General features: G+C 29.9%; 1 protein-coding gene across 1 annotated transcript; it reads right to left on the bottom strand.

The window, feature by feature from the left end:
- LOC145323911 (lipopolysaccharide-induced tumor necrosis factor-alpha factor homolog) lies at nt 1-26,813 on the bottom strand. The gene is made up of 7 exons (XM_080166513.1): nt 26,582-26,813; nt 26,068-26,200; nt 25,429-25,500; nt 23,187-23,307; nt 4,097-4,159; nt 2,270-2,308; nt 1-1,697 (listed from the first exon to the last, which is right to left on the bottom strand). The coding sequence occupies exons 2-7, from the start codon at nt 26,129-26,131 to the stop codon at nt 1,613-1,615; spliced, it is 444 nt and encodes a 147-aa protein (XP_080022639.1). The 5' UTR covers nt 26,132-26,200; nt 26,582-26,813; the 3' UTR covers nt 1-1,612.

Here is a 26,813-nt window from a genome sequence, read left to right as displayed (position 1 = left end):
TATTATTTTCTATTTTATTCAATCAAAATGAAATGAATACAAAAATTAATGAACATAAAATAATAATTCTTAGATATCATTAATGTTACATGAATAGGTAAATTTCAGGAAGGGATAAGACAATGGTATGTAAAGATAAGTTTATTTCCCATTGTACTGTCCCTAATAATCCTGTTAAAAATTTATTGCAATTAATGTTAATATAATATAATGAATATGATCTTTTTTAAGTTTACACATGATATTTTCTCTATAATTAAATAAATGTTAATTTGCAATATTAGTAGCGTAGCTACTCTATAAATCTTCGTGGGTCGGTGGGTCCGTCAGTCAATCTGTATACATTTTTGTCTATCTGTTTTTCAATCTGTGTGTATTTCAAATTTCAACCAGTGAACTAAAGGGTTAGGACAATAGCCGATAAATTGATGTAAATCCTCTATGATTATACACAATATTAACCCTTCTGTAGATTACAAATAGTGGTTGAAACGTTTGGACAATTAACTTTATGAACCAAACTATCAAAATTAAATAATAGTCCCTAAAGTTGTAAAGACAACAATAAGAAAACGTTATTGTATAATTTTGGTGACTGGTGTAATAAACAGCCCAATGTCATCTTTTTTTCTGAAAGTTTCGCTACTGTTTGATGTTATCATCCTTGTTAAATAAAGTGTGTTTACAAAATTGTAAGACACTAGTCAAAAATATAGCTGCAACAAGGGCTGATTCATATTATAGTTCTTTATCGCATCATGTTAAAGACAGCTTTCCGCGGATATTAACCAGTTTTGTTAGCCAATAGAGGCCGAAGGTCCGGGCTAACAAAACTGATATTAATATTATGATTTATATTTTACTATCCATAGAAAATTGTCTGTAATACGATGATATACATGGTTTTTCAGTATGGCTGAGAACCAGATCTAATCCAGCGTATATTAATCGGTATCGAAGCCATACTGGAAATCAAAATATTATTTGCATGAAAAAAACATACATTTAATTACTATAGGTATAAGAATAATTTAGCTCTCTTTTAATCGATGATTTAATTAAATTTAACATGTTATTTTAGTGTTTTTTAGTGAAATGAAGATTTAAAAAGTATTATCACTGTTTTTTTCGATGGATGTTTTTCTTGTCACTTTATTTTTTCACATTGATATACATGTATAAAACAGTGATCGATGTTCTTTTTATCAAAAATATAATCTTTTAAATATTTTGCTTTAAATTAGGTAAACTAATTTTCTAAGAAAAGATGGTAAATTCATTATTTTAGTATTGCAGCTTATCTATAACTTTAGTATATTTCATCCAAATACTAAATCATATTGACTTTATCTATACTTTTGTGATATCTAACATACAAGTCATATTCTGTGATTAATTAACAATGAAAAAATGCATGCAAAAAATTCAATTTATTCTTTTTCAACTTTATTAATGTTTTTAAAATATCAAAAATGATGTTATATTGTTAATGTTGCGATACTTATTAACATAATTGTCCTTGTTTAATAATGTTATTAACTAAAAGCAAAATATATTTTCCTTAAAGTCAAATTTCATCCACAATGTTAGGTTAGGTTAAGTTTAGGTGTGTTTAAGGATCTGCTCTTCCCTTCCACCCCTTGTATTTACCCAGCAGGGTATCACAGTTAGAGCAGTAGTGTTCTGTCACCTTGAACCTAGAGAAAAAGAAAGGTTGTAGATTAGCTGTGCTCAAAATGTTATGTTGTCGATAGGGGGATGTCTATTTACCTCTTGCTCTTTTTTTCATCCCACCAAGGTTTAAAACCCCTGCGCACGTTATTGGTTGCAATACAACCATAAATCTTTTTACAACTCAAGAAAATCTGACTTTTTAGGCCTTAACAGTTTTCCTACTTTTATGCGATTCTTTCACTCTTAAAAACATAATGGACTAAAACTGTTATCTTTATATAGAAATTGGGACAAAATAAATTTAATGATAAAGAAGGTGCAGTTTTTTTTATTAATTTGCAGTGATCAGTACAAGAATTGGTATCGCAATAGGAATATTTTTCATTATGGCTTCAGAACCGATAAATATCCGCTGGATTAGAACCGGGTCTTAGCCATACTAAAAAATCATGTATAGAATCTTGTTACAGACAATTTTCCACGAATATTAAAATAAATAGCCAGGGACCTTCTGGTCTAACAAAACTGGCTTCAATCTTTTCAATATCCGTGGAAAGCTGTTTATAATACGATGCGACGAAAAACTATTGTTTACCTGTCCATACAGAATGGGATACAGGCACAGGGAAGACACCTAAAATATGAAAAAATCTTAAAATGATTTGTTTGTGTTCTTTTTTATGTCTTTATTACATTTACATTTTTATAAACTTTAATTTATTTGGAAGTTAAAGCAGCTTTGCCTTTAGCCTCAAGTGGTTACGCCAAAAGAGGTTAAGCGGAACATTTTTTTTTTCTTTGAAAAACAAATTTTTGTGGAGAGAATTTTTTTAAAGTGATTGGCAAACACTTTCAAAATAGCGTTCAAAAGAAAAGCACGAAAATCACAACCGATTAGGTTCTGTTACTCAAACCTCTGAAAGATACAATACAATTTCGATTACACTTTATGGTAGCAGGAAAACTGGGGAAAAATGTAAAGTATATTGATAATAGCCAAAGGGTAATCGAAACCTATGATAGTCTGACCCCTATCTAATAATAGGGGTGCTTCAAAGAAGCAAGAAAAAACTTTTTTTTTATTTTAAACATTTAAACATCAGATATTACAAACTTAAAGCTACATTACAAATATCATATTGCTTTACTTATTAACAGAACAAACTTTACAACATCATTAAAAAGCTTAATTTAACAATTATGTAATCAACTGTTATTGCCCTAAGATTTATAATTACTCCTACAGTTTAACCATTTTTAATTAGAGAGAGAGAGAGAGAGAGAGAGAGAGAGAGAGAGAGAGAGAGAGAGAGAGAGAGAGAGAGAGAGAGAGAGAGAGAGAGAGAGAGAGAGAGAGAGAGAGAGAGAGAGAGAGAGAGAGAGAGAGAGAGAGAGAGAGAGAGAGAGAGAGAGAGAGAGAGAGAGAGAGAGAGAGAGAGAGAGAGAGAGAGAGAGAGAGAGAGAGAGAGAGAGAGAGAGAGAGAGAGAGAGAGAGAGAGAGAGGAGACAATGGGCTGTTAATTTCACAAGTCCTTAAAGGCTTATTCGTTGGCTTAACAACTTCGGGTATTTTTAAAAGATTTAGATTTTTGGTTTATTGAGTTGAGTTTTAACGACTAATTGTAATCCACAGCTCAGAAGAGTGTGCATTTACATTGGGAATGTACATCAATTTATAGGCTATTAACTTATCCCTTTAGATCCCTGTGAATTTTGACAAAACAATTAATTTGTTGCACCTTCAAAGAAAGATTGAGAAATTAGAAGGCTGTATAAATATTCCCAGAGATTTTTTTGTCTAGTTAATATTCATTAAATCCAAAAGTCACACAGGGTTAGGTCTACTAAAGATTTATCAATCTTCAAAAATTTAAAAAATTAAATCGAATGTGTACAAACTTTTCATCCAATATTCATAATATAATAAATACTTGATTTTGTTTCTCATCATTGGGGATGTATACCAAATTATCGTCCACTGTCTTATCTCCTAAGATCTTTAGTTTGCAAATAAACAAACTATATCCCTAAAATAATGCAGATTGAGACTTATTTATCTATTCTATGACTGTCCCTTTATTACTGATGTAACCCCTTTAACCTTTCATAATAGATATTTGGCTACTAAAACATATACACAAAGTCAAAGTTTTTATGAATTTATTAGAAACTAGCGGTTACTCCACTATAATAAAAGGATCGACTTCAAGATAGAAAAAGTACCAAAAAGAATACTTCAGAGCTTCCAAAAAGTACAAAATTTATGGAATTTTGATTTAATAATTCATTAAGTTGAGTGATCAAACATTTGAACCACTATTTGCTATTTACAGAAGGGATATTTTTGTACATTGGGAATGTACATCAATTTATCAGCCATTGTCTTATCCCTTTAGATCCCTGAAAAAAAGGGTGTACTTACACTCCAATAAGACAAAGACAGGTACAGAGCGCCCAGGTCAACACTGATGGTCCGGTTTTAATCCTGAAAAAGAAAAAATGAATTAAACTTAAAAGGAGCCTTTCTCTATACAACGTCAACATGTATTTGTAATCGATATATTATTACTTGGATGTTTCACCAGATTTTCATGTACTTTAATTAAGTGATACTCGCAGCTGGTTACAATAATGATACCCCTATCCACCCTTCTACCCTTTCTCCCTCTATTATACTGGATAAACGAACTGACCAATAAATGAGGTCCATATTAGCAACCTAACTTTCCTCCATTATTATATCCACATATTTTATATCCATTGTACTTGTCAACAATACAAACAGCATTATCTTTTTTTCAAGTGTTATTACAGATGGCTTTCTTGCGCTTGTCTATCTGTTCTTTCATTATTGAGGTTTGAACACAATGAGATTCTATTTCAGAAGAGACTAGACACAGACAGTGGATGATAACTGAATATTTATTCCCATAAATAAATTACTAGTTTCTGCCTGTTATAGCTAAAATTGTTAAAGGGAATGGTTAATGTAACAAAATCATTAAAATAACATTCTCCTAACCTCTCTTGCTATATTATATTGTGTATTATAACAGGGAGGGGGGGATATGTAATAATTATCGTCCTATTGTACTATCCCTATATTCATGATATTTTTTTTCAAAATCGTGATTTATAAATCTGCATATAATTTTAATATAAATATGATATGCAGAAATGTTTATATTGTACCGTATATACAGCTAAAGAGGATTTAAATTATAGCTTTAAATGCAGTTATTTCAGACATTTTATAAGCAAAGATTTTCCATTATTTAACGTCCAATATGGTACCATGACGTCATGTATGTATTATCTATAATACAAAGAAGAACCGTCTGGAGCTTGAGATCTCGTTAACTGCTCAACCGATTGGGCTCTACTTTTCATGAAATATACCTTCTGGTCATGTGATGGTTTTAAGCTATTTTCTCTATAAGGACAATATGCAGGCTTTTTTTAAAACGACATTATGCCTTAAATGGCCATTGAAATATTTTAATGGTTGGTAACCCACAACAGACAAACAACTTATTACTTTAGTATAAAATTATTACATTAATTCTAAAGATAAATAGAATGTTTAATTTAAGATTTTTTATTTATTTAAAATCTAAATATATCTAAAAATCTGACTATAAATAAAATTTTGATAGATAGATAATTGTTTAATATAAACAGATAAAAATTATTAAATAAACGTTCACAGTTTCATTTCAAAACAAACATGAAAGCAAGAAGGGGATGATATAGGGGGGAAAATCTTGAATATTAAATGAAATTGTAGATGTAAAGTAGTTGCATGTTTGTGATGTTTAAATGGATATGGAATAACGTGAATATTATACATGCTAAAAGTTGTTGTCAATTAAGGTTGCTAAAATGGAAATCATTTTCTGGTCAGTTCTTTCATCCTTTAGGATGGAAGAGGATGGATTAAAGAGGATAGATGGGAGTATCGTTATGCTATCCAGCTACAAGTTTTACTTTTATCTGATAAGATCCAAGTAATAATAACTCCATTGATGTTTACTGTTTTTAAAAATAACTGAACATAAAGTGCAAAAATGTTTAGGAAACCTTCTTATTGGCCATGGACAGATATAATATATTTTTGCTTAAGATTAAGAATGAAAAATCGTGTTTTAAAATCTAAATAATCTATTGAAAGCAATTGTTTGGAAGGTACACTGTAAAAGATAGTTCTCGAAATTTAAAACGAATTCTCTATGTTATAAAGGCCATTATGATTTTTTTTTCTAATTGAGGCATTGTCCCCAAGATTTAAGATGAATTTGCCAATAATATGAAACAATATAGCATTAAACATAGCTAACAAATATAAATCGAGAAATTTCTGCAGTCTATTTTAATTTGATATATGAAAATATTATGATTTACAAATCTATCTGTTTTATCGAGGTAAGAAAAACATTTGATTCAAAGTTAAAAGTACCTAAATATTTTTAACAGTGTTACTCGAATATTTGAAAACACTGAGTTAAACTTTATTTCAGGTTAAAGAGACCGACTAAACAGAAATAAACAGAGCAAGCTTTGGCATTGCATTTATGCAGGCATAAAGGAAACAGAAAAAAAATTAATTAAAAAATAAAAGGAAATTGTATATATGTGTAATATAAATAATAGGAAATAATTTGAACGTACTGACTTTCTTCAAAGGGTTGCCACAAGGTTTAAATATAAAAAAGGAGCTGAAAGGAGCTTAGAATAAAATTATCCTAATTTAGATTTTTAAAACATTTTCTCGTATTCATTCGAATCCGGTGGATAGGAACCGGTTCTCATCCATACGAAAAAACTATGTCTAGCATCGTATTATATCCAGCTTTCTACGAATATAGAAATGTACAATCATAAGATTAAAACTAGTTTTTTTAGCCGGTGACTTCGTCACCTCGGGGCTAAAAAAACTAGTTTTAATCTCATAATTGTACATTCTATATCCGCGGAAAGCCGTTTATAATACGATGCGAGAAATAACTATTCCTTATTCCCTCATTCTTGATTTAAAAGGTGAGCATAGATGAACTGAAATTTAATTGCCGAATGTGTTCACAATTTCCTGGGTGTTTCCCCAACCTTTCTAAATATTTACTACTAGCTAAAAAAAGCTTCAAACTTCCAAAAAAAATCTAAATTTGAAAAATTTTAATTTTGAATGTATTATGTATAAATCGTTTTTGGAAGTTTGAAGTTTTTTAGCTAGTAGTAAATATTGAGATAGGATGCGGAAACACCGCGGAAACTGCGTACACATTCGGCAATTAAATTTCAGTTCATCTGAGCATATGTACATGTATAGGATTTATCAGAGAGGAAGGGGACAATGGGTTGTTCATAATACTATAGTCCTTAAAGTATTATTATAACATTTTATTATACGTTGCCTTAACAACTCTGGCGACTTTTAACAAATTTTGATTGGTAGCGTTATTAAATTAAATTTACAAAAATTCAACCACTAATTATAATCTACAGAAAGGGTAATTTTGTTAGTAAAATTGGGGATGTACATTAATTTATCAAACATTGTCTTATCCCTTTAGATCCCTAAGGATTCATGCACAGAACTTTCAAGCATGTGCCCATTAGACTATGTATTTGTTTTTCTAGATGCATCATGATCGTATTTTCAATATTGTATCTTTTGCGTGAAATGAGGCAAATTTTATTATTATTTTTTCGTCTATTACCTTTTAAATGAATTATTTGTAGAACAAACAAGGATGAAAACATCCATAAAAGCGAAGCACTGAAACGGTAGGACAAACGGACATTAACACTTGTATAGTGTCTGAACTGAATAATTAGAATATAAAAGTATCTATAGAGTCGAAGCAAAATTTAAGTAAATTTCTTGGAAAACTGCTTGATATAGGATAATGTTTATGGACATACTTACATTTTAAGGACTTTATTATAGAGTTGATTCGCTTATACTTTTGTTCTTTGTTGTCCCAGGAATCAATATACCAAAAATCAGATCAAACAGATAATTAGATCACATAAAAATTTGTTGTTAAAAAAGTAGAAAAATCAACATGTTTAAAATGGACGTACGGACATTCTGGTAATGATTATAGAGTTGCTCGGTTTTTAAATCGTACCTAACTACTACAGGAATCATCATGCAAAATTTGAAATCGATAGGACAATTCTAACATGCCTAAATTAACGAATAAAAGCTATCTATCTCGGACGGACGGACGGACGTACGGACCGACCCTAATTATAGAAAAGCTTCGCTTTTAAAAAGTTCTGAGTAGCTGCTTTCTTGACTTTTTATTTTATACTCAAAAACAATATAAAGCTTCCTTAATAATGAATGGGCAGTTTGTGAGATTTTACAGGAAAAGAAAACATTTACATAGGACAATGCCTTTTATTAGGATAAAAGCTATATAATTAACCACATTCCAAACTTTAAATTTAAAATTAACTTTAATTATGGTATCATTGGGGGGGGGGGGGGAGTTGTCTTTTTGTCGGGGAGGGGAGTGTTGTTGTTTGTTTGTTTTTTTGGCGGGGAGGGGAGGGTTGAATACAGGGCAAAGATCAAAGTGGCATTCTTTAAAAAGATATTATTTTGAATTGAGAAATTTCTGTTTTTGAAAAATAATAAAATAATAGAATGACAAAGTCTTGAAGTATTGCTTTTTTTTTCCTTTTTATGTGTTTTTTTCTTTCTCCTTTCTTTTTAAATAAAAACTATACTTATTAATCTTCAATGAAATTTTAAAACTTAAAATATGGTATTAAAATTATGATCTATCTTATAATTTTTTCCTTTTATACTCTCTTTGCTTTCATAATTGATTCATTTTGTTTTATTTTTCTCTAAAATCCTTAATCTATTTTTTTCATCCTTCTTATTATTTACTGATTTCTCTAACATAATATAAATGTTTATTTGTGTTTTTTCTTTTTTTTCCATCCTCACAACTCAATTTAACTAAATTAAAGTTTCGATTTTCCCTTTAACATTTAATTTTTTATGTTCTTTTTTTCTTTTTGTTTTCCTTAAAAAGGGGCTTCAGGAATCAAATACACTATCCCCATTTTGGTCAAGATAGTACTTCTGTAGCTCCTGGTGCATATCCTGAAAATTTTCCTTTTATTCCACCAATTTATATTTAGTTAATAATTAAACTCTTAGTATATATTATTCTATTTTTGTATGAGACTAAACATCATAATGTAAACTCTAAATTGTCGATAGATAGCAGCAATTTAGAGTATTGTATGTGCTATCTCCTAAGCTAGGGGGTACCTAGCAGCACCAAATAAACATTATTATTATCATTAAAGACATATTTTTAGGTGAAAATATCTTTATAAACTCTAATGTCTTTGTGAGTGATATTTTAGCAGCAGACTAACAAAAGTCAAAGATTCCATTAGATATATTTTAGACTCTTAAAACACATTTTGGTGTTTTTTTTATTTAAAAATACTTTTTTATTAATATAGGAAGAAAAAAATAAAATTAAAAGGAAGAAAATAATAAAACTATAACTTTTCCTAGAGTATTTTTTTAAGATAATGTCAAAGTTACAGACTTTTGCAAGAGCTAATACTCTAAATGTATAATTCTATTGAGATGCTTATCTGTTTAAGCGAATCTTTTAAATGCTTTTACGTAACCTTTCTCCCCTTTAAACAACTTTGTAAAAATAACACAAAGACTTTGAAAAATAATCTTTTATCTAGCCTATGTTATTCAAATTTGTTTCATTAATTGGGTTATAGAGTAACCTAATATTCGTTTATAGGCAATGAATGTAGAATAGACGTGGATATTATGACAGGGAAAAATGGTCGTAAATTTAGCTTGTTATCAGGACTTGTTTATTGTTCAGTTCATTCATCCATGATAGGAGATGGAGTAAAGTGGTGGAAGGGGAGGAATCGTTATTTTAGCCCTCTGTAAGTTTCCCTTTATTAAAGTGTATGAACTTCTGGTATAGGATTCAGGTAATAATATATGGTTATTACAATCCTTGTTTTTCTATATTGCCAAAAATCCAGGGCCCGACAGCCGCGCGTAAGCCGCCTCGTAGAAATCAACCTTTTACAATTTAAGAAAAATAGCTGAAAATCTATACAAAATTCAAATATGACAATCCCTATAAGCAAAAATATCAAAAGCATCAAAAAGTTTTCAGTATGAAGCTTAGTCTCGGCTGCCGAGCCCTGCTAAAATCTTAACTATTTAATTCAGTGATTAAATAGAATTAAGCATTAAAGTCTTATACGGTATGCATGAGTTTTAGTTTTTAAATCTTAAATACCTTTTAAACAATTGGATTAAACTCTTAAATTCTGCCAAATATGTATAACTAGAGTTGGGCTAGATATAATTATCTCGCTATAGGCTAGGTTTATTCAATGTTTTATTTACTTTCTTTTGGTTATCTGAATTCTGAATATTAACCCTATTCTTACATTATCTTCTCCCTGACGATTTCTTTCTTTAAATTATTTTAGGATCTTTATATTTATTATTTCAAATAATCGTCCTGAAAGGGTTAAAATGTTTAGTTAACTGTTAAATTTTAGTTTAATATCTTACCACATCACGCACATATCGCTAGTATCAAATTATTTTAAAACTAAGTTTTCTTTTATTTACTATATTATAAATTTAAATTTTCTGTTTTATGGATAGAAATTTAATACTTCAATATAATTCAAATAGCAACATAGAATAAAAAAAAAATTATTTATTCTTCATACAGTAAAATAATGGGTATTATTGTTCTGGTCAATGAGAGTTTATAACGGATTATTGGAGCACTATGAGTTTTAAACATTTGTTGCTTGGAAAACTTGAAAACTGTCATAGATCTTGATGCAATAAAGCAGGCTGTTTTGTAAATGTCAAAACTTGGAAGATTTCATTAAATAAAAGTTTCCGCATTTATAAGTATTAAATGAAAGCTGTTTGTAAATGAATAATATGTTTTAATATGTAATCTACATATAAAATATGAGATCATTTATATACATATATATATTGTTACATCAGAAATAGGCCTATATTACAAAGGCATTTTATACAATATACATAGTCATACTTATTGCATATCAGCGTTACAGCATTATACAGTGCTTTAATAATACAGCAAGAACAGTTTTGCATTTTTTAGAAAAAATTCGAAAGTAAAATGTAACCGCATTATAAATGTATAAGTATAGATTAATAATCTAGACAATCACCTGGATCCAGTGTTGGGGACCCTATTCGTCTGCTAGCTTTCTGTTGTTTTGTAGGGAATTGGAGTTGTTAGCATTTCCGACGCTATTGGCTGATATTCAAAGGCCTAATTGAAATTCGGCACAGGGTCCAAGGGATGGGGACATACAGGTAACTTTACAAAATGTCTCAAAAATTAGCAACATGACGTCATAAAAATGAGGGGTTATCCATCTCTTTTCTTAGAGGTTTTCTTTCCCACTTCTCCTCTCATCTCCCTCATTTTTATGACGTCACATAATTCGCTCCATAAATGTATATCCCTTACATAGAGAAACATAATACACAAAAAAATATTTTTTTTTATAAACACCAAAATCTTTTTATCTCACTATTATTCCGCCCTTTTAAATGCATTCTGATGCATCATACTGTAATTTTATACATTGTTAGTAGTCCAGCTACTCTATAGCTAACATCTGTCCGTCCAATGATAAAACACCAAATTATCCCATCTGTAGATTACAATTAGTGGTTTGGATACTTAAATTAATGAATAAACCAATTCTTTAAAGTCTCCAAGGTTTTAAGCCATTAAGTAAACATTATTATAAGACTTTGGAGTATAGTGTAATAAACAGCTTTCTCTCTTTGGGACTTTATTGTCCTTGTTTTATACATTGTTTTTTTTTACAAAATTTAATGCAGCATTTAGTTTGAATTTTATAGTCGGTGTAAATTAAGCTACTCTATAATTAATTATCTCTAATTTACGCAAACTTTCTAAAGGGATATTATGCTATGTATACGCTAGCTTATACTTTTTCTTTAATAGAAGGCAAAAATATCATATCATCTCCATAAAATTACCATTTTTTCCTACTACAATGACAATACGGTGCTTTAATAAAAAGCAAGAAAATCACGTTTCTCCCAAAAATGTTCCATCTGCCTAATGAACATAAGGTCCAAACGAGTGAAAGAATAATAGTATTAGGATTCTTTCCAATATATTTAGACATTTATTCCTAAAAGCAGTCAAAAGAATCCTAATAAATGACTAACAATCAATTCAAATTTACATGAAGCTACGGTTTTTAAAAATGTGCATTAAAATATATGCACACTTTTCTCTTAATATCACATATAAAAGGTTTAAAAGCCTAAAATCTTGAGTTTAATGTTTCATTCTAAATGATTATGGGTTGAGAATAAAAATTCAAGGGAAAAAGGTTGTTCTTGAAATGTAGTCAAAATTAAACAGCCATTATTATTTCTTATTATTATACAACACGGTATCCTTGAAACAAACATTTATTAATAATTTGCTTGTTTATATGGTCAAACGTCTGTCAGACAACCAACTCTTTAATTGCACAACCTTTGACTAGAAGTCCTAACTGTTAGTTGCGCCTGTTTTGTGCCAAGGCATTCCCCCTACTCTAACTTCTTATATCGCACACGGGACAGGGCAGAAGTAGAAACCTTTTTAACGTCTTAAGTTATGACATGGTGTCGGGCTGAGATTCGAACCTATTTGAGCGGTTACGCCACAGTAGCTGGTTAATTAATTGAAATTAAGTTATTTTTTAATCTTATTTACCTATTTTATCATACAGTTGATGAGGTACTAAAAAATGAAATAGAATTTGTTGCCATTTTTTGTTCAGATATTTTGAGTTAAATGTAGGAACATTCAAAATGTGTGCATGTATGAATGAAAAAAAAAATGCATCAAAAGTGGCGCACGTGTTACTCAGAATAGGTTCTAAACTTTGTAGTCAATTTTATCTAAAATTATAGCGCAGAAATAAAACTATTTTTTTAAAAGCGAAGCTTTTCTATAATTAGGGTCGACCGTCCGTACGTCCGTCCGAGATAGATAGCTTTTATTCGTTAATTTAGGCATGTTAGAATTGTCCTATCGATTTCAAACTTTGCATGATGATTCCTGTAGTATTTAGGTACGATTTAGAAAGCGTAGCAACTCTATAATCATTACCAGAATGTCCGTACATCCATTTTAAACATGTTGATTTTTTACTTTTTTAACAACAAATTTTTATGTGTTCTAATTATTCGTTTAATCTGATTTTTTTATATTGATTCCTGGGACAACAAAGAACAATATTATAAGCGAAGCAACTGTATAATCAAGTCCTAAAATGTAAGTATGTCCTTAAACATTATCCTGTATCAAGCAGTTTTTCAACAAACTTACTTACAATTTTGCTTTGATTCTTATACTTTTATATTCTGACTATTCAGTTCAGACACTATACAAGTGTTAATGTCCGTTTGTCCTACCGTTTCAGTGCTTCGTTTTTGTGGATGTTGTCATCCTTGTTAAATAAGAGAAATAAACAAAAGTAAAATTGTAACTTTTTAAGTAGAAAATATATCCGCGGGTATTTTATTTTCTACAAATTGCCTAATTCACTTTAAGACATTGACGTACTTATTAGAGAGTATTTGCGCTAATATCCAAGATTATTATGAATATAATTTATAGTTTAACCTATTTACTTATACTTAAATAAAAATAGATTAACTAACAAAACCTAACCGTTGTGGAATTACGGACGGACCAATTCTAGTTATAGCTTCGCTTTTCACAATATTAAATTCAATTCAAAATTAGACCAACTAATATAAAACTGTTAAGGCAATAAGCTTTAAAAGTTTTGGTTTTATATTTAGGGAGGGCCCTTCTAAATAAAACTAGTATCACTACATAAAAAGGCATAATTTATGATTCAAAAACATATTCAATAAATAACTTTTTAGACTTTCTTTAATTATAATATAAAAGATTGAAAACTAGAATGATACCATGCATGTAAAGCCAGACTGAATATAAAGAATAGATGGGGCAGGCTATATGTAACTATACCAACGGGGTGGGGACCATGTTCCTACTTTCAATTGGGTCTTGGATATCAGCCAATAGCGTCGGAAATATAAACACAGCCAAGACGACGCTACAAAACTACAGAAAGCAATTAGCTAGCAAACTAAAAAGGTCCCCACCACTTGAGCCAGGTAGCTGTCTAGGTTATACATTTCTAATCACGGAAAACTACACATGAAAAACAGATGCTAATTATTATATAATACATCTAAGCCTGCAACTATTTAGCAGTTAGATCTGCTTCATAGCGTTTTAGACAGACGGGCTGACAAAGAAAATATGATGCTAATTAAATCTTAATTAGTTATAAAGAATTCAGACGTCCATCTTATCTTAACGCGTTTCTGACACCTAACTCATAGAGAATATTCATAACAATTAATTTTCCAATTTTTCTTTAATTAAAAAAGTCTTCTATAAAGTCATAAATTATGAAGATATCAGTTGATATATTTGTTAGTCAAGTGTAAAACCGTGGGTTGGGTTTCATCACAAAATTAATGGATTTAGAATCAAAATTTTAAAAAAATATATTCTTCAAAGAATAAACAATAATCCCTTTTAATTACAGTCGTAATTAATCAATGCAATTGACATCATCCCGTTTCCAAGTTTTTGTGGATTTTTTTTTTGGATACTTCATGTTTTACTTCCTGATAAGGTTTGTGTCCACGCCTTTTTAATTCTTAATTTACAAAATACACATGCCATTATCAAATTTATACAAGTTTTAGAATAGAGGCATATTTCTTTAATTTTTAATCTATAAATATATATCAAAATTAACATTGTTAACATCAACAAGGTTTTAAAATAGAGATACAATTATTTATTTTTTAATTCACACAATAGACATACCATTGTAAAAAAAATACAGGTTTTAGAATAGAGGCAAAATTCTTTCATTTCTAATTTACACAATAAGAGTGTCATTCTCAAAATTATAGAGGTTTTAAAATAGAGGCACAATTATTTCATTCTTTATTTACACAATACACATGCCATTGTCAAAATAATACAGGTTTTCAAATAGAGGCACAATTATTTCATTCTTAATCTATACAATAGAGATGCTATTGTTAAAGTAGTACATGTTTTGAAATAGAGGTACAATTCTTTCATTCTTAATCTACCCATTAAGAGTGACATTGTCTAAATAATACAGGTTTTAAATCATTCATTTTTAATTTACACATTACACATGCCATTGTCAAAATATTACAGGTTCAAGAATAGAAGCACAATTCTTTAATTTTTTATTTACACAATAAGAGTGTCATTGTCTAAATAATACAGGTTTTAGAATAGAGGCACAATTCTTTCATTCTTAATGGACACAATAAGAGTATCATTGTCAAAATGATGCAGGTTTTAAAATATAGGCACCATTCTTTCACTCTTAATCTACACAATTAAAGTGTCATTGCCAAAATAATACAGGTTTTAAATTAATACAGGCATAATTATTTCCTTCTTAATTTACACAATACACATGCCATTCTCAAAATAATACAGGTTTTAAAATAGAGACACATTTCTTTAATTTTTAATCCTAATATATATATTAAAATTACCATTGTTAACATCAACAAGGTTTTAGAATAGAGGGACAATTCTTTCATTCTTAATCTACACAATACACATTTCATTCTCGAAATAATACAGGTTTAAGAATAGAGGCACAATTCTTTAATTCTTGACTTATTTATATTTGTCGAAATAATCAAAGTTATACATTGAAGTTGCAATTATTTCAATGAATAAATCACCCTTCTAGTTATAGATTTTAAAATGTTAATTAAGGAATATTAAAAAATCTGAATTTTTTTTTCAAACATAACAATAAATATTAAAAAATTAACGCTCTAATGCATAAAATCTTTTAGTCGGCTACCGCCAAAAATGTATGCTTAAATTTTGTGTATAATTATACAAGAAAATATGAAATTTATTCGTCTACATACCTTCACCATTTTTTAACAATAGATCCATCAAATTTTGTTGTTAAGTGTCTAAAATTTTGTATTTTAAGCATTTTATGTAGTTGTATTTTTTAAAGCAACTCTTTGGCATATTTTAGAACAAATCACTGCTATTTTAATCGATTTAAATTTTAAAAAATTCTTAGTAAATTAACATAATCTTTTAATTCAAAAGTCAGAGAGAGAGGGGACAATGGGAAGTTTTTACTCTAGTCCCCAAAGTTGTATAATAACGTTCTCTTTGGGAACAACTTTGGGAACTTTTATTGGGCATGTACAGTACGTCAAGTTATCGGCCATTGTCTTATCCTTTTAGATCCCTGTTTAAAAGTAGAGTAATTTGTTTTTTTTTGGATTGACTACTGATTATCTTTATAAGAAATCCAACCATGAAATTATGTGATTGATATTTTTAATCAAGAAACATATAATTAACAATACATTTTAAACATGGTTGGCTTACAATTTACTGAAAGTTTTTTTTCCAAATTTATTGAGTAGCTTAGATGCAGACTGCCTGCAGCTTATTTTTAAAAACTAGAGTTACTCCAGCTACAGTTGCCAAGCCTTTACTTAAAATGTTTATTTTAATTCTAAAAGTTAAGACACAAATACTTAAATTCAAATGTATGTATTTTATATATTATTCGATTCTAAAAGAAAGCATTTCCTGTATATACATACATTAATTATATAATCGCTTATCTTAAAATTACCCGCCTATTTTTCTTAATTTGAAAGAAAAATGATAATGACGTAATTAACTCTTTCTTAATTAGAAGTCCTTGTTAGAATGAGTAATATATCAGAGATATAAAGGGATAAGACATTGTCAGATAAATTTATGCACATCCACAATAATGATAAACAAATTACCCCTTCTTTAGTTTACAATTAAAGGTTGAAACGTTTGGACACTCAACTAAATTAATTAACCAATCAAAATTCAATAAAAGTCCCCAAGGTTGTTAAGCCAACAAATAAGACAACTTTAAAATAAGACTTTGGGGACTAGTCTTATGTCTCCTACCTCCCTGGTGATATATTAAGATTGTGCATTAATTTTCATAACAAGAACAACTATTTTGCTCTAAGTTTTGTTCTGCACAATATACAGAAAATATTTAGAGAATAATGACACATAAGTTCATTTGCAGGGAGGAGGGGGACAATGAACTAACTAGATCCCAAAGTTTTATAATAACGATTACTTATTTGTTGGCTTAAGCACCTTCGGGGCTTTTATTAAATTTTTTATGGTTTGTTCATGTGGTTGAGTGTTTAAAGGTTCCAACCACTAATTGTGCAATTTTGTGTAACATCATTGGAAATATACATCAATTTATCGACTATTGTCTTATTTTAGGTTCCTGTTCCATTAGTTTTCTAATACTTTAAATCATCCAAAATGAAATTCATACTTCATAGAAAAAGAATTTGAGAGTTTATTTACCGCCCATTGCCATATTCGTTTGAATCTAATTGTCATAGAACCAATTTATACTAGAAAATTTCATCTAAACAAAATTATAACTTGGCAAATCATAGAAACCAAAGTATTGTTTTTGTGGCTTAAATTTTTCTTTCAATTTAATAAAATTTTGTTTAAAAAATCCAGTGAAAATATGCTGGGAATGTATTTTTAAAAGTACAAAATATTCAGATGTTTGGATGAATAAAAGATACTAACTTAATTTAGGATTGTAGGCGTTTCTTTAGAATTGAAAATTTAAAATTTAGCCAAAAAAATTACAAATTACCTATAAGACTTAAAATTTTGAAAATACAATAAATCCATAAAAATGGTTTTGGTTCATCTGCCAAGCCCTAATTAAAAGCCCTTTATGCTATAACATTATTGGTATTTTTAGAAACAAATTTCATAGTTCTTTTTTTGCGATCTAATATAGTGAAACACGCAGCAGGCTAAAATAAAAATTGTCCCCCATCCCCTCCAATTCTACTGTAAGAACGAACTGACAAATAAATTAGAGGGGTATTAGGAACCACGTATATTCAACATCCATTTTTACTAAATACATCTTTTAATAAACATCTTTTTAAATACGCGTATTTTTTGGTTAATTTTTAAGGACACTAAAAATCTGAAATTGTGAAGGTGGGCGTAGCAGCAAAAATATTCTGCTTTCCCTTAATTAGATACATTAATCTACTTACAAACAGTAATATAATACCTCTTAATAACTTAAGTCAGGATAATTTCATTTTCTGTATCAGATTACAATTAGACATTTTTTCATGTACTACGCAACTTATGAACAAGAGTGATTTCAATAAACTTAGCACAGCTTTTTAAGAAAAAAAAAGATTCGTAGCTTTATCCCATAAAAATTTAAAAGGTCTTTGTGTCTGTCTGTCTGTAGGTGTGTACCGAAGGATCTCGCTAACCACTGAATAAACAGATATGGTTCTCCTATACAGGATAGCTTTTATAGGTCCTGGGAAGGTTTATAACTTTTTGAGGAAGGGTACCGACACCCTGCCAAGAGAAATAGCGCCTAGATTAAAAGTGCCCCAACCAAAAAAATTACAATTGAAAGTGGGAGAAGGCCTCTAGGGGCGTAGCCTCTAGTCCCTTATACTATTTTCAAAACCTAACCTAATACATGCTCTTTGGATTACAAACAAAAAACGACATATCAATACTAGAGAAGCTTCGCTTCAAAACAAATTTTAGACAACTAAGCAAATACATAAAAATAACAAAACGTACTTTATTGAATAATGGCAACATTCATAAAAGCGAAGCAATGAAAATGTAGTACAAAAGAACATTAACGTTTGTAGAGAGCCAGTATTGTATAAGTCTAAACAAAAATGTATGCGAAGTTGTTACATATAAAACTGGTTAAATACAAAATACTTTTTCTAGGACATATTAAATTTTTGGTATTTGATTAAATACTTTGCTTATAACATTGTTCTTTATTGTCTAGAAATCATTTTTCAAAATCAAAAAGTAGCTTTTAGCTAAATAAGATCTATCCGTTACATACGGACGGTTGGGTCGACCTTAATTATAGAAAAGCGTTGGTTTTAAAAACAAGCATTGAAAGTTATGTTTTGTAGCAAGACAAGAAACATGAAAATCTCAAAATATTTGACATGAAAATTATATAATTTAAGTCAGAAAATTCAGGGATCTAAAGAAATGATGGCCAGTAAATTGATGTACAGCCCCAATGATGATACACAAAATCATCCAATCTGTAGATAACAATTATTGGTTAAAACGATTGGACACTCAACTTAATGTATCAACCAATCGAAATTGATTAAAGTCCCCAAAGTTGTTAAGCCAACGTTATCATTAATCTATGGTGAATAGTGTAATAAACGGCTCAATGTCCCTTTCCTCCCTGCAGAAAATCTAAGTCTTAATTTAGATGTTTCTCTCGCTGCACATTTTATTTCAAATTCTCGGTTGGAAATTTGTTACAAAAAAACAGGGCTCGGCAGCCACACATAAAAAGCAACTATACCTTAAAACCTTAATAATTTAAACTTCAAACTGATTTTTAAAGATGTAAAAGGTTGATTTCCCTTAGGCTTACAAATGGCTGCTGTGCGGCTGCTGAGCCCTGCAAAAAAAATACACAAGACAATGTAACCAGTTTCTTCCTTTAATTTTGCTTCTCTTAATTAAACAAGAACATATCTGTCTGTAATCAAAGGCAGGAATCATAGCAATAGCAGTATTAATTTGTTAGGTTTATAAGCCAGAGATTTAAAGGGATAAGACAATGGCCGATGTATTGATGTACATCCCATAAAAATACCCTTTCTCTAGATTACATTTAGTGGTTGACTTAATGAACTAATCAAAAGTCCACATACTTGTTTAGACAACTAATAAGAAAACGTTAATATAAAATTTTGAAGACTATTGTAATAAACAGCTCAATGTCCCCTCCCTCCATCATTATTAGCCAAATTTAAAATAAAACAAAATGATAAATTTAATATGGTTAATTTATGATAGTATGGTCTAATATTAAAAATTTGAAATAAAATGCAAATTATTTGCGGCCATATACTTAAAAGAACAAAATATTTTTAAGACTATAGGCAAAAAGTGTTTAAGAAATACAACTGTTTTAAAGGAAAATTAGCAGCAATATTTTATTCTAAAAGTAAAGTTTTACTTTATACATACACTAGCGGCTACAAGAAAAGAAAGAGATCCCTCGCTACAGACAAAAATGGTTTTAATCTTACAACTTTTCATCTTAATATCCGCGGAAAGCTGTCTATAATACGATAAGATAAATAACTATTCTAAAGAAAAAGAGTTTTATGCAGATTCTTTTAGTTATATGACTTCTTTAAACACATCATCAAATATTCAATCTTTTAACTTTTAGAAAATTTATTTTAAAGCTATAGTGTAAACAAATTTTTAGAACAGAAAATTATTCTTATGGCCTGATTTTGGAAATGAGAATTTCTAGTGGATGTGGTCATCCTTGTTTTAACTTTAAAAAGGGATCTAAAGTTTATTTTGCTATTTTATTAAATACTATAGACTAGAGGCCTCTAATGACAATTAAAATGTGTTTTTTTTATTTATTTCTAATATTTAATTTCAATTTATGTGTCTTTGCTAGCACCGACCTGCGGGAATATTTTTTGTATTTTTTGATTTCTCTTGTGAGGGTGGTGGTACCCTCTCAAGCATAGTTAAACCATTTCAGGGCCTATGAGAAACTACCCTGTAAGGGACATCCATATCGGTTCAGCGGTAAGTGAGATCCTTCGGTTCAAACAGACACACAAACACAGACAAACAGACAGACATCCTGATACTTTATTATTGCAAGGATATAGCATTGGCTGTTATTCGGTTTGCAGGAACACTTTGGCATATAAGATTCGTGCCTAACATTTTTACAAGCTTCTTAGTAGTAAGGGCGGTAAATTTTCAGGGCAAAGTATTCTAAACATTTATTTGGGGGACAGGAACTTTTATTCTAAGAAAAAAATGCTATATAGCGCTCTCTTTATTCCATTATATAAAGTAGTAAGTTTTTTTGTCTGAATCTTAAAGTTTTGATAAATACCTAACTGATAAAGTTGTCACTTTTAGGGCAGCTTTATATAGGGTGGTTTTAGGCTATTTCCCCCCTTCCCTCTTATCCTTTGGAGTCTCTAGGTGCTGTTATTTACACAGAAGCTACGCATATAGGCCCTTGGAGGGTTTCCATCTACTATAGGGAATGGTAATTCAACCTTTACGAGGTAAATAAGATTACGTTTTAGTTCTTCCCCCCAAAAATGATTACTTTTATTTTAGGGAAAAAGAAGGTAATGGCGACGTCACTTGCATAAATAATCATGAATCCTTAATCTTATAAATTGCTTGAAATAACAAATATTGAAATATTTGCCTCCCATAATATTATTATCATAAGGACAACAAATCCTTATAAATAAGATATTTGTTGCAAGGATCTAAAGGGATAAGATAATGACCAATTTATTGATGTACATCTCTTATTATGATACACAAAAATTATCCTTCTGTAGATTTAAATTAGTGGTTGAAACGTTTAAACACTCAACTTATTGAAGCAACCAATCAAAATTCAACAGAAGTCCTCAAGGTTACTAATCTAACGAATAAGAAAACGTTATCATAAAACTTTAGGTACTAGTGAAATTAATTGTCCCATCTCTCTCTCTCTCTGGGTTTGTGTAGGGTTGAACGTCCAAAAATTTCAAATACACCGCCCTTATAATAAGGAGATCCATAATAAAATTGGTATTATCAAGTTATATTTATCCTAATGTGATTTAGGTTTGATGACACCTTTAATAAAACTGTATTATTATTGGACTATCATAAAATTGTCTGTAATCAAAAAGCTTTTCTATAATTAGGTTCATTTGCCTGTACGTCCTTTACAAACTAAGCTTTCGATAATTCTTGTTGACCTAAAGATGATTAGAATAGATTTACAAAAGTGGTCGTTGCTGACTTATTATCAACATAACGTTATTTTAATGTCATTATGTTATCTTTTAAATAAAACTAAATTTTAAAAGTAATATTAAAAATAGCATACCTTCAACAAATAATAATAATATATAAATAATTAAATAAATTTTATTTATGAAATCTAAAGTAATGACAAATGTGTTATCATATCTTATGTTGCGTAGTTTTTTATTTTAGCAAGAATCACGAATTTCGTGGACTTTTATGTTGAATTTAAAAGATTTTTGTTGTCAAACATTGTTAATGGTTCATGATTGATATTTATTACTCCTGATTATCAGGCATTACTACTCGAAACTCTTATCTACTAATAACTTTTATGGAAATAACAGTATGACTAAAGTCTTATATCAATTTTTGTTTAATGTAAAAAATCTCAAATTTATAACGTTATTGCAAAGCCTTAAAAATGTTTTTTTTATGCAGTTTGCATATCCATACTTCCCTGGTGTCAAATATTTACCTTATCTTGCATTCAAATCAACACATTTCATTACAAGTAGAGTTAAGTTAGAGCGATCACGCAGGCGAAAAAAATGATAATACAATGCCTGATAAATTGATGTAGATTGATGAAGAATAATGATGCTACACAAAATTACCCCTTCCGTAGATTACAATTAGTGGTTGAAATGTTTGGACGCGCAATTTAATAAAACAACCAATCAAAATAAAATAAAAGTACTCGATGTTGTTAAGCTAACGAATAAGAAAACGTTATTGTAAAACTTTGGGGACTAGTGTATTAAACAGCCCATTGTTCCCTCTCTCTCTCTCTCTGTCTTATCTCTGAATGTGCGTGGATATTTAGGTTGCTAACATGGAACTCATTTGTTGTCAGTTCGTTCATCCAGGGAGAGGATAGGGTAAAGGGGGTGGATTGGGAGTATCGTTATTTTAGCCCTTTGATAGTTTCACTTTATTAAAAATAAACATAAAATCTAGTGCAACATCCAAGTAATAATTCATCCATTCATACATAAATATATTTTGATATAATGTAACATATCAAAATTTACATTCCTCATAGCATGGCATATTTAGCCAATTAATTAAGTTACATTAAAATTTTTGCAAAAAACTATTTAAATGTATGCTTTTTATAGCTAAAAAGATAGATGTACTTGATATGAAATTTAAATATATCCAATAATAGCAATAAGCAAAGCACAAAAAAAACTGTGGAAACTTTTACAATAAATTTCATGAGTCTATCATATATAGCATCAAAGTAAATCATTTTTTCCTCCAAACTTTAAACAATTTTCTTTCTACCCATTGATGTTTTTTTTAGCATCAAAAATTTTATAAAATAGTTACAAGACGATTCACAAGATTAAATGAGACAAATGCGCGAAGCGCGCCAAAAAATGTGTCTACCTGGTAGTAACATGATGCTGGCAGTGTATGCAAGTAAGATCCACAGGTCCATCACTGAGTTGAGTGGGCACAACTAGCTGGGTGGCCACTGGGGGTGGGGCCTTGTGCTCGGGTCCAATGTCTGAAAATTGTAAGATTTTTTTAGAAATTATGGAATAAAGGAATGTTTGATGCTTTCCCTCACATTTCTTGACGATTGCTAAGCCCCTTACTTTGAAAAAAAAATAATAAAGTAAAGGGGGTGGGAGTATTTTTCCCTTTGAATACCCCACGCGATCTCCTAACCCCAGCAGGGTACCTAGTACTCAATATAATATAACCTAACTAAATAAATAAACAAAAAACAAAAACTATACCCTCACTGTCTTTATTTTCAATTTATTTCAAGCTATGGGAAAGGGTTCTGTACTCGACTAGGTACTTTGAGGAAAACCGCCCAAAAAGCAATTTTAATCTTCTGATTAACCTACCATGTGTAAAAAAGTTTTAATTTAGAAAGAACTATTCTGTCATATTTATAAAATATCAAGCGTACTTTTATTTAAATTTGAAAACATTTAAAATAATGATCTAGACATTATTTAAATGCATGTGATAGACGTTTTCCCGTCAAAATGAAAGCAAAATCAACTCACATTTTCCCAAAAAAAGACTTATTGCTTGTTTTCTTACACTTTAAACTTCAGGTTTTTAAAAATATTTTTTGTTGTCAATTAATAAAAAAAATATTTCATGGACATCATTTATTGGTCAATTCGTTCATCAATTAAGAGGGTAGATGATTTAGTAAAGGGGATTCGATGGGGTGAAACCGTTTTTTAGCCAGCTAAAAATTTCTCATTAGTAGAGTATATCATAATCTTGTGTAAGATCCAAGTAATAATATGATTCAAAATACGTTGATTCAAATTATTAACTTATAAAATCAATGCTTATATAATAACGATAATCAAAATAGCCCCTTAAGAAGGTTAAAATTGTCAGTAAAAAAGTTTTTACTACCTAATCAAGATTTAATAAAACTATATTTTAAAGTTCAATGTCTCCTCCATCCATATTTAAACAGAAAAGGTATAGGAGAGAAAAGCTTTGCTTTGCTACTTATTATTTACTGGAATGACTTTGAGAATTCTTAATTAAATAAAATGGAATGTTATTAAGCAGGAAGGAGGGGGACAATCATACAATTGGCTGTTTAATGTTTATTACACTAGTCCCCAATGTTTAATTCACGTTTTCTTGTTCATCGGCATAACAACTTTGAGGACTTTCATCGAATTTTAATTGGTGGGTTCATTAAATTTAGTGTCCCAACGTTTCAACCACTAAATTTAATCTACAAAAGGAATATTTTTGTTTATCATCGTTAGGGATGTACATCAATTTATCGGCGATTGTCTTATCCCTGTACATCTCTATCTAAGAGTGTAATATTGTTGTAAAACCTGATCCTAAGGTGTAAATATTTATTTAGTGGAAAGTGTCTGTGTGTACATATATGTCAGGGATCTAAAGAGATAAGACAATGGCCGATGAATTGATGTACATCCCCAACAAACTTCTACCCACACCCTTGGACTCTTTGATTTGTAGACCTTCGCTTTTATTGCTGTTGTTATCCTTGTTATTTATATGACTTGAATGACAAATAGGTTTATAAAATTTGATATGTTTGACAATGAAAACCCATTAGCTTTAATGGAGCTTTGCATATGGGAATTATTTTAGGCAATAAAATCAAATTATGCAAAAAAAAAATATTAAACAAAAAATAATTATTGGCAGTACACATCAAAATGATTATGATTATAATTTTATGGAAAAATTTATTACTATAAATATTTAATAGGTACACTGTAAAAAAATATTTTTTCATTTAGTATCAATTGATACGCTGGGGTTGTATTAAACCTGGACCCGTAAGTGTGCTGTATTAACAAAATGAATATAAAACACCATGTAGTACTATACACCGTAATAACTATTACTATACAGAGATACAGATATTACTAACGGCTTCGCCCCTAGCCTCTAGAGGCTTTGCCCCTCTATTAGAAATGAAATAATGGTGGGATTGGAGGTGTCCCAACCCCCAAGAAAATAGCTGAAAACCACCACAGGACCAGTAGATATATTCCCGGAAGAGTATAATCCAATCGGTTCAGTGGCAAACAAGATCTTAGGGGACGGACGAACAGACATCAAGCTACTTTTTATCATAGATTTATGATAAGATACTTACAATTGCTCCAAGCTGGAGGGGGATTTGCCCCGACTGAATAATATCCTCCTTTCTTCACTTCATTTGTGTATTCTACAGTTTTATTCATTCAGATATTTTATTAGTTGAGGATTTCGCTAACCGCTGAACCTTTCAGGTTCTTCTTTACTGTAAAGTTTCTTATAGGTTTAGGAAAGGTTTATAACTATTTTGTGGGAGGGTATCTCCACCCTTCCAAGATAAATTTCCCCTGCAAAAAAAAACACTCCTTCCCATTTTAACTAAAATAGAAAATACGGGGTTTGATATCAACCCCCCTCAATTTCATGTGCGGTCTAGCCGCTAGTTCTTTAAAAAGTGAATGGCATCTGCTACCTAAAAGCAGTTAATTTTCTAGTTTAAGTTTTGAAACTCTGAGTGTTTTGTTCATTTTCTACAATATTGTGTATTTTAAGTGGTGAAAACAACACAGCTTTGAAGCAGCTTATAGTGCCAGTAGAAAATGACGTCATACAATACAAAATACCAATGATAGGCAGTTTACATTTTAACTAACCAATGGTATAACAGTATGACGTCATTGTATTGTATAGGCATTAACAGCTTTAGCACATATTCGTTCTTTTTGAGAATCAAGTGATATTTGTCCTGAATGAAAACCTAAACCGTTGGCATCGCCGTTTGCTGCGCCGTTAGCGTGTCCGTTATGGGAATCACCGTTCATTTTAATAAATGTTTTTAGTGTTTTTTAGGGGGTCACTATTTTTTCTTTCAACAGTCTATTTTTCGAAACCTGTATTTTGTGTTTTTGGTTAATAAATATTTTAAACAAACATTTACAAAAAAGTCCAACATTCAAAAAAAAATTGTCAGGGATCTAAAGGGATCAGACAATGGCCGATAAATTGATGTACACTTATGAACCAACCAATCAAAATTTATAAAAAATCTCAGAACTTTTCCAAAATCAATAAATAAGAAAACGTTATTATAAGACTTTGGGGACTAGTGTAACAAACAGCCAATGTCCTCTCCCTCCCTGAAATATTTTGCAAATTAAACGTCTGAACAGCCTTTTTGCTTTCGCAACATTTGCAGCTTTAAATTTGCAATGAAAATATTAACACTTTCGCTTATCTCATAGTATCTAAAATAATTTATCAACCAAAAACACCTCAGTCAATTTTACAAAATCACTATTCATTTAACATTCTTCATTTTGATGATATACACTACTTTTTATCACTTTTTTGTCATGAAAACTTGCATCTGTGGCGTGTTATTTTATTTGTAACTAAACTATTCTAACAAGTTGCTTTTCTTTCACAAGCTGTAAGCTCTCTCTATCTCTCTCTGCTCAAGATTTTAGATTTCTGTATTAGGCAGTCAATAGATAGATAGATATT

This window comes from Acartia tonsa, chromosome 7 (genome assembly GCF_053477335.1).
Source record: "Acartia tonsa isolate MP-2025a chromosome 7, ASM5347733v1, whole genome shotgun sequence".
Lineage (NCBI taxonomy): Eukaryota > Metazoa > Arthropoda > Copepoda > Calanoida > Acartiidae > Acartia > Acartia tonsa.
Note: the sequence above shows the minus strand (reverse complement) of the source record. Positions and strands in the feature narration are given on the sequence as shown.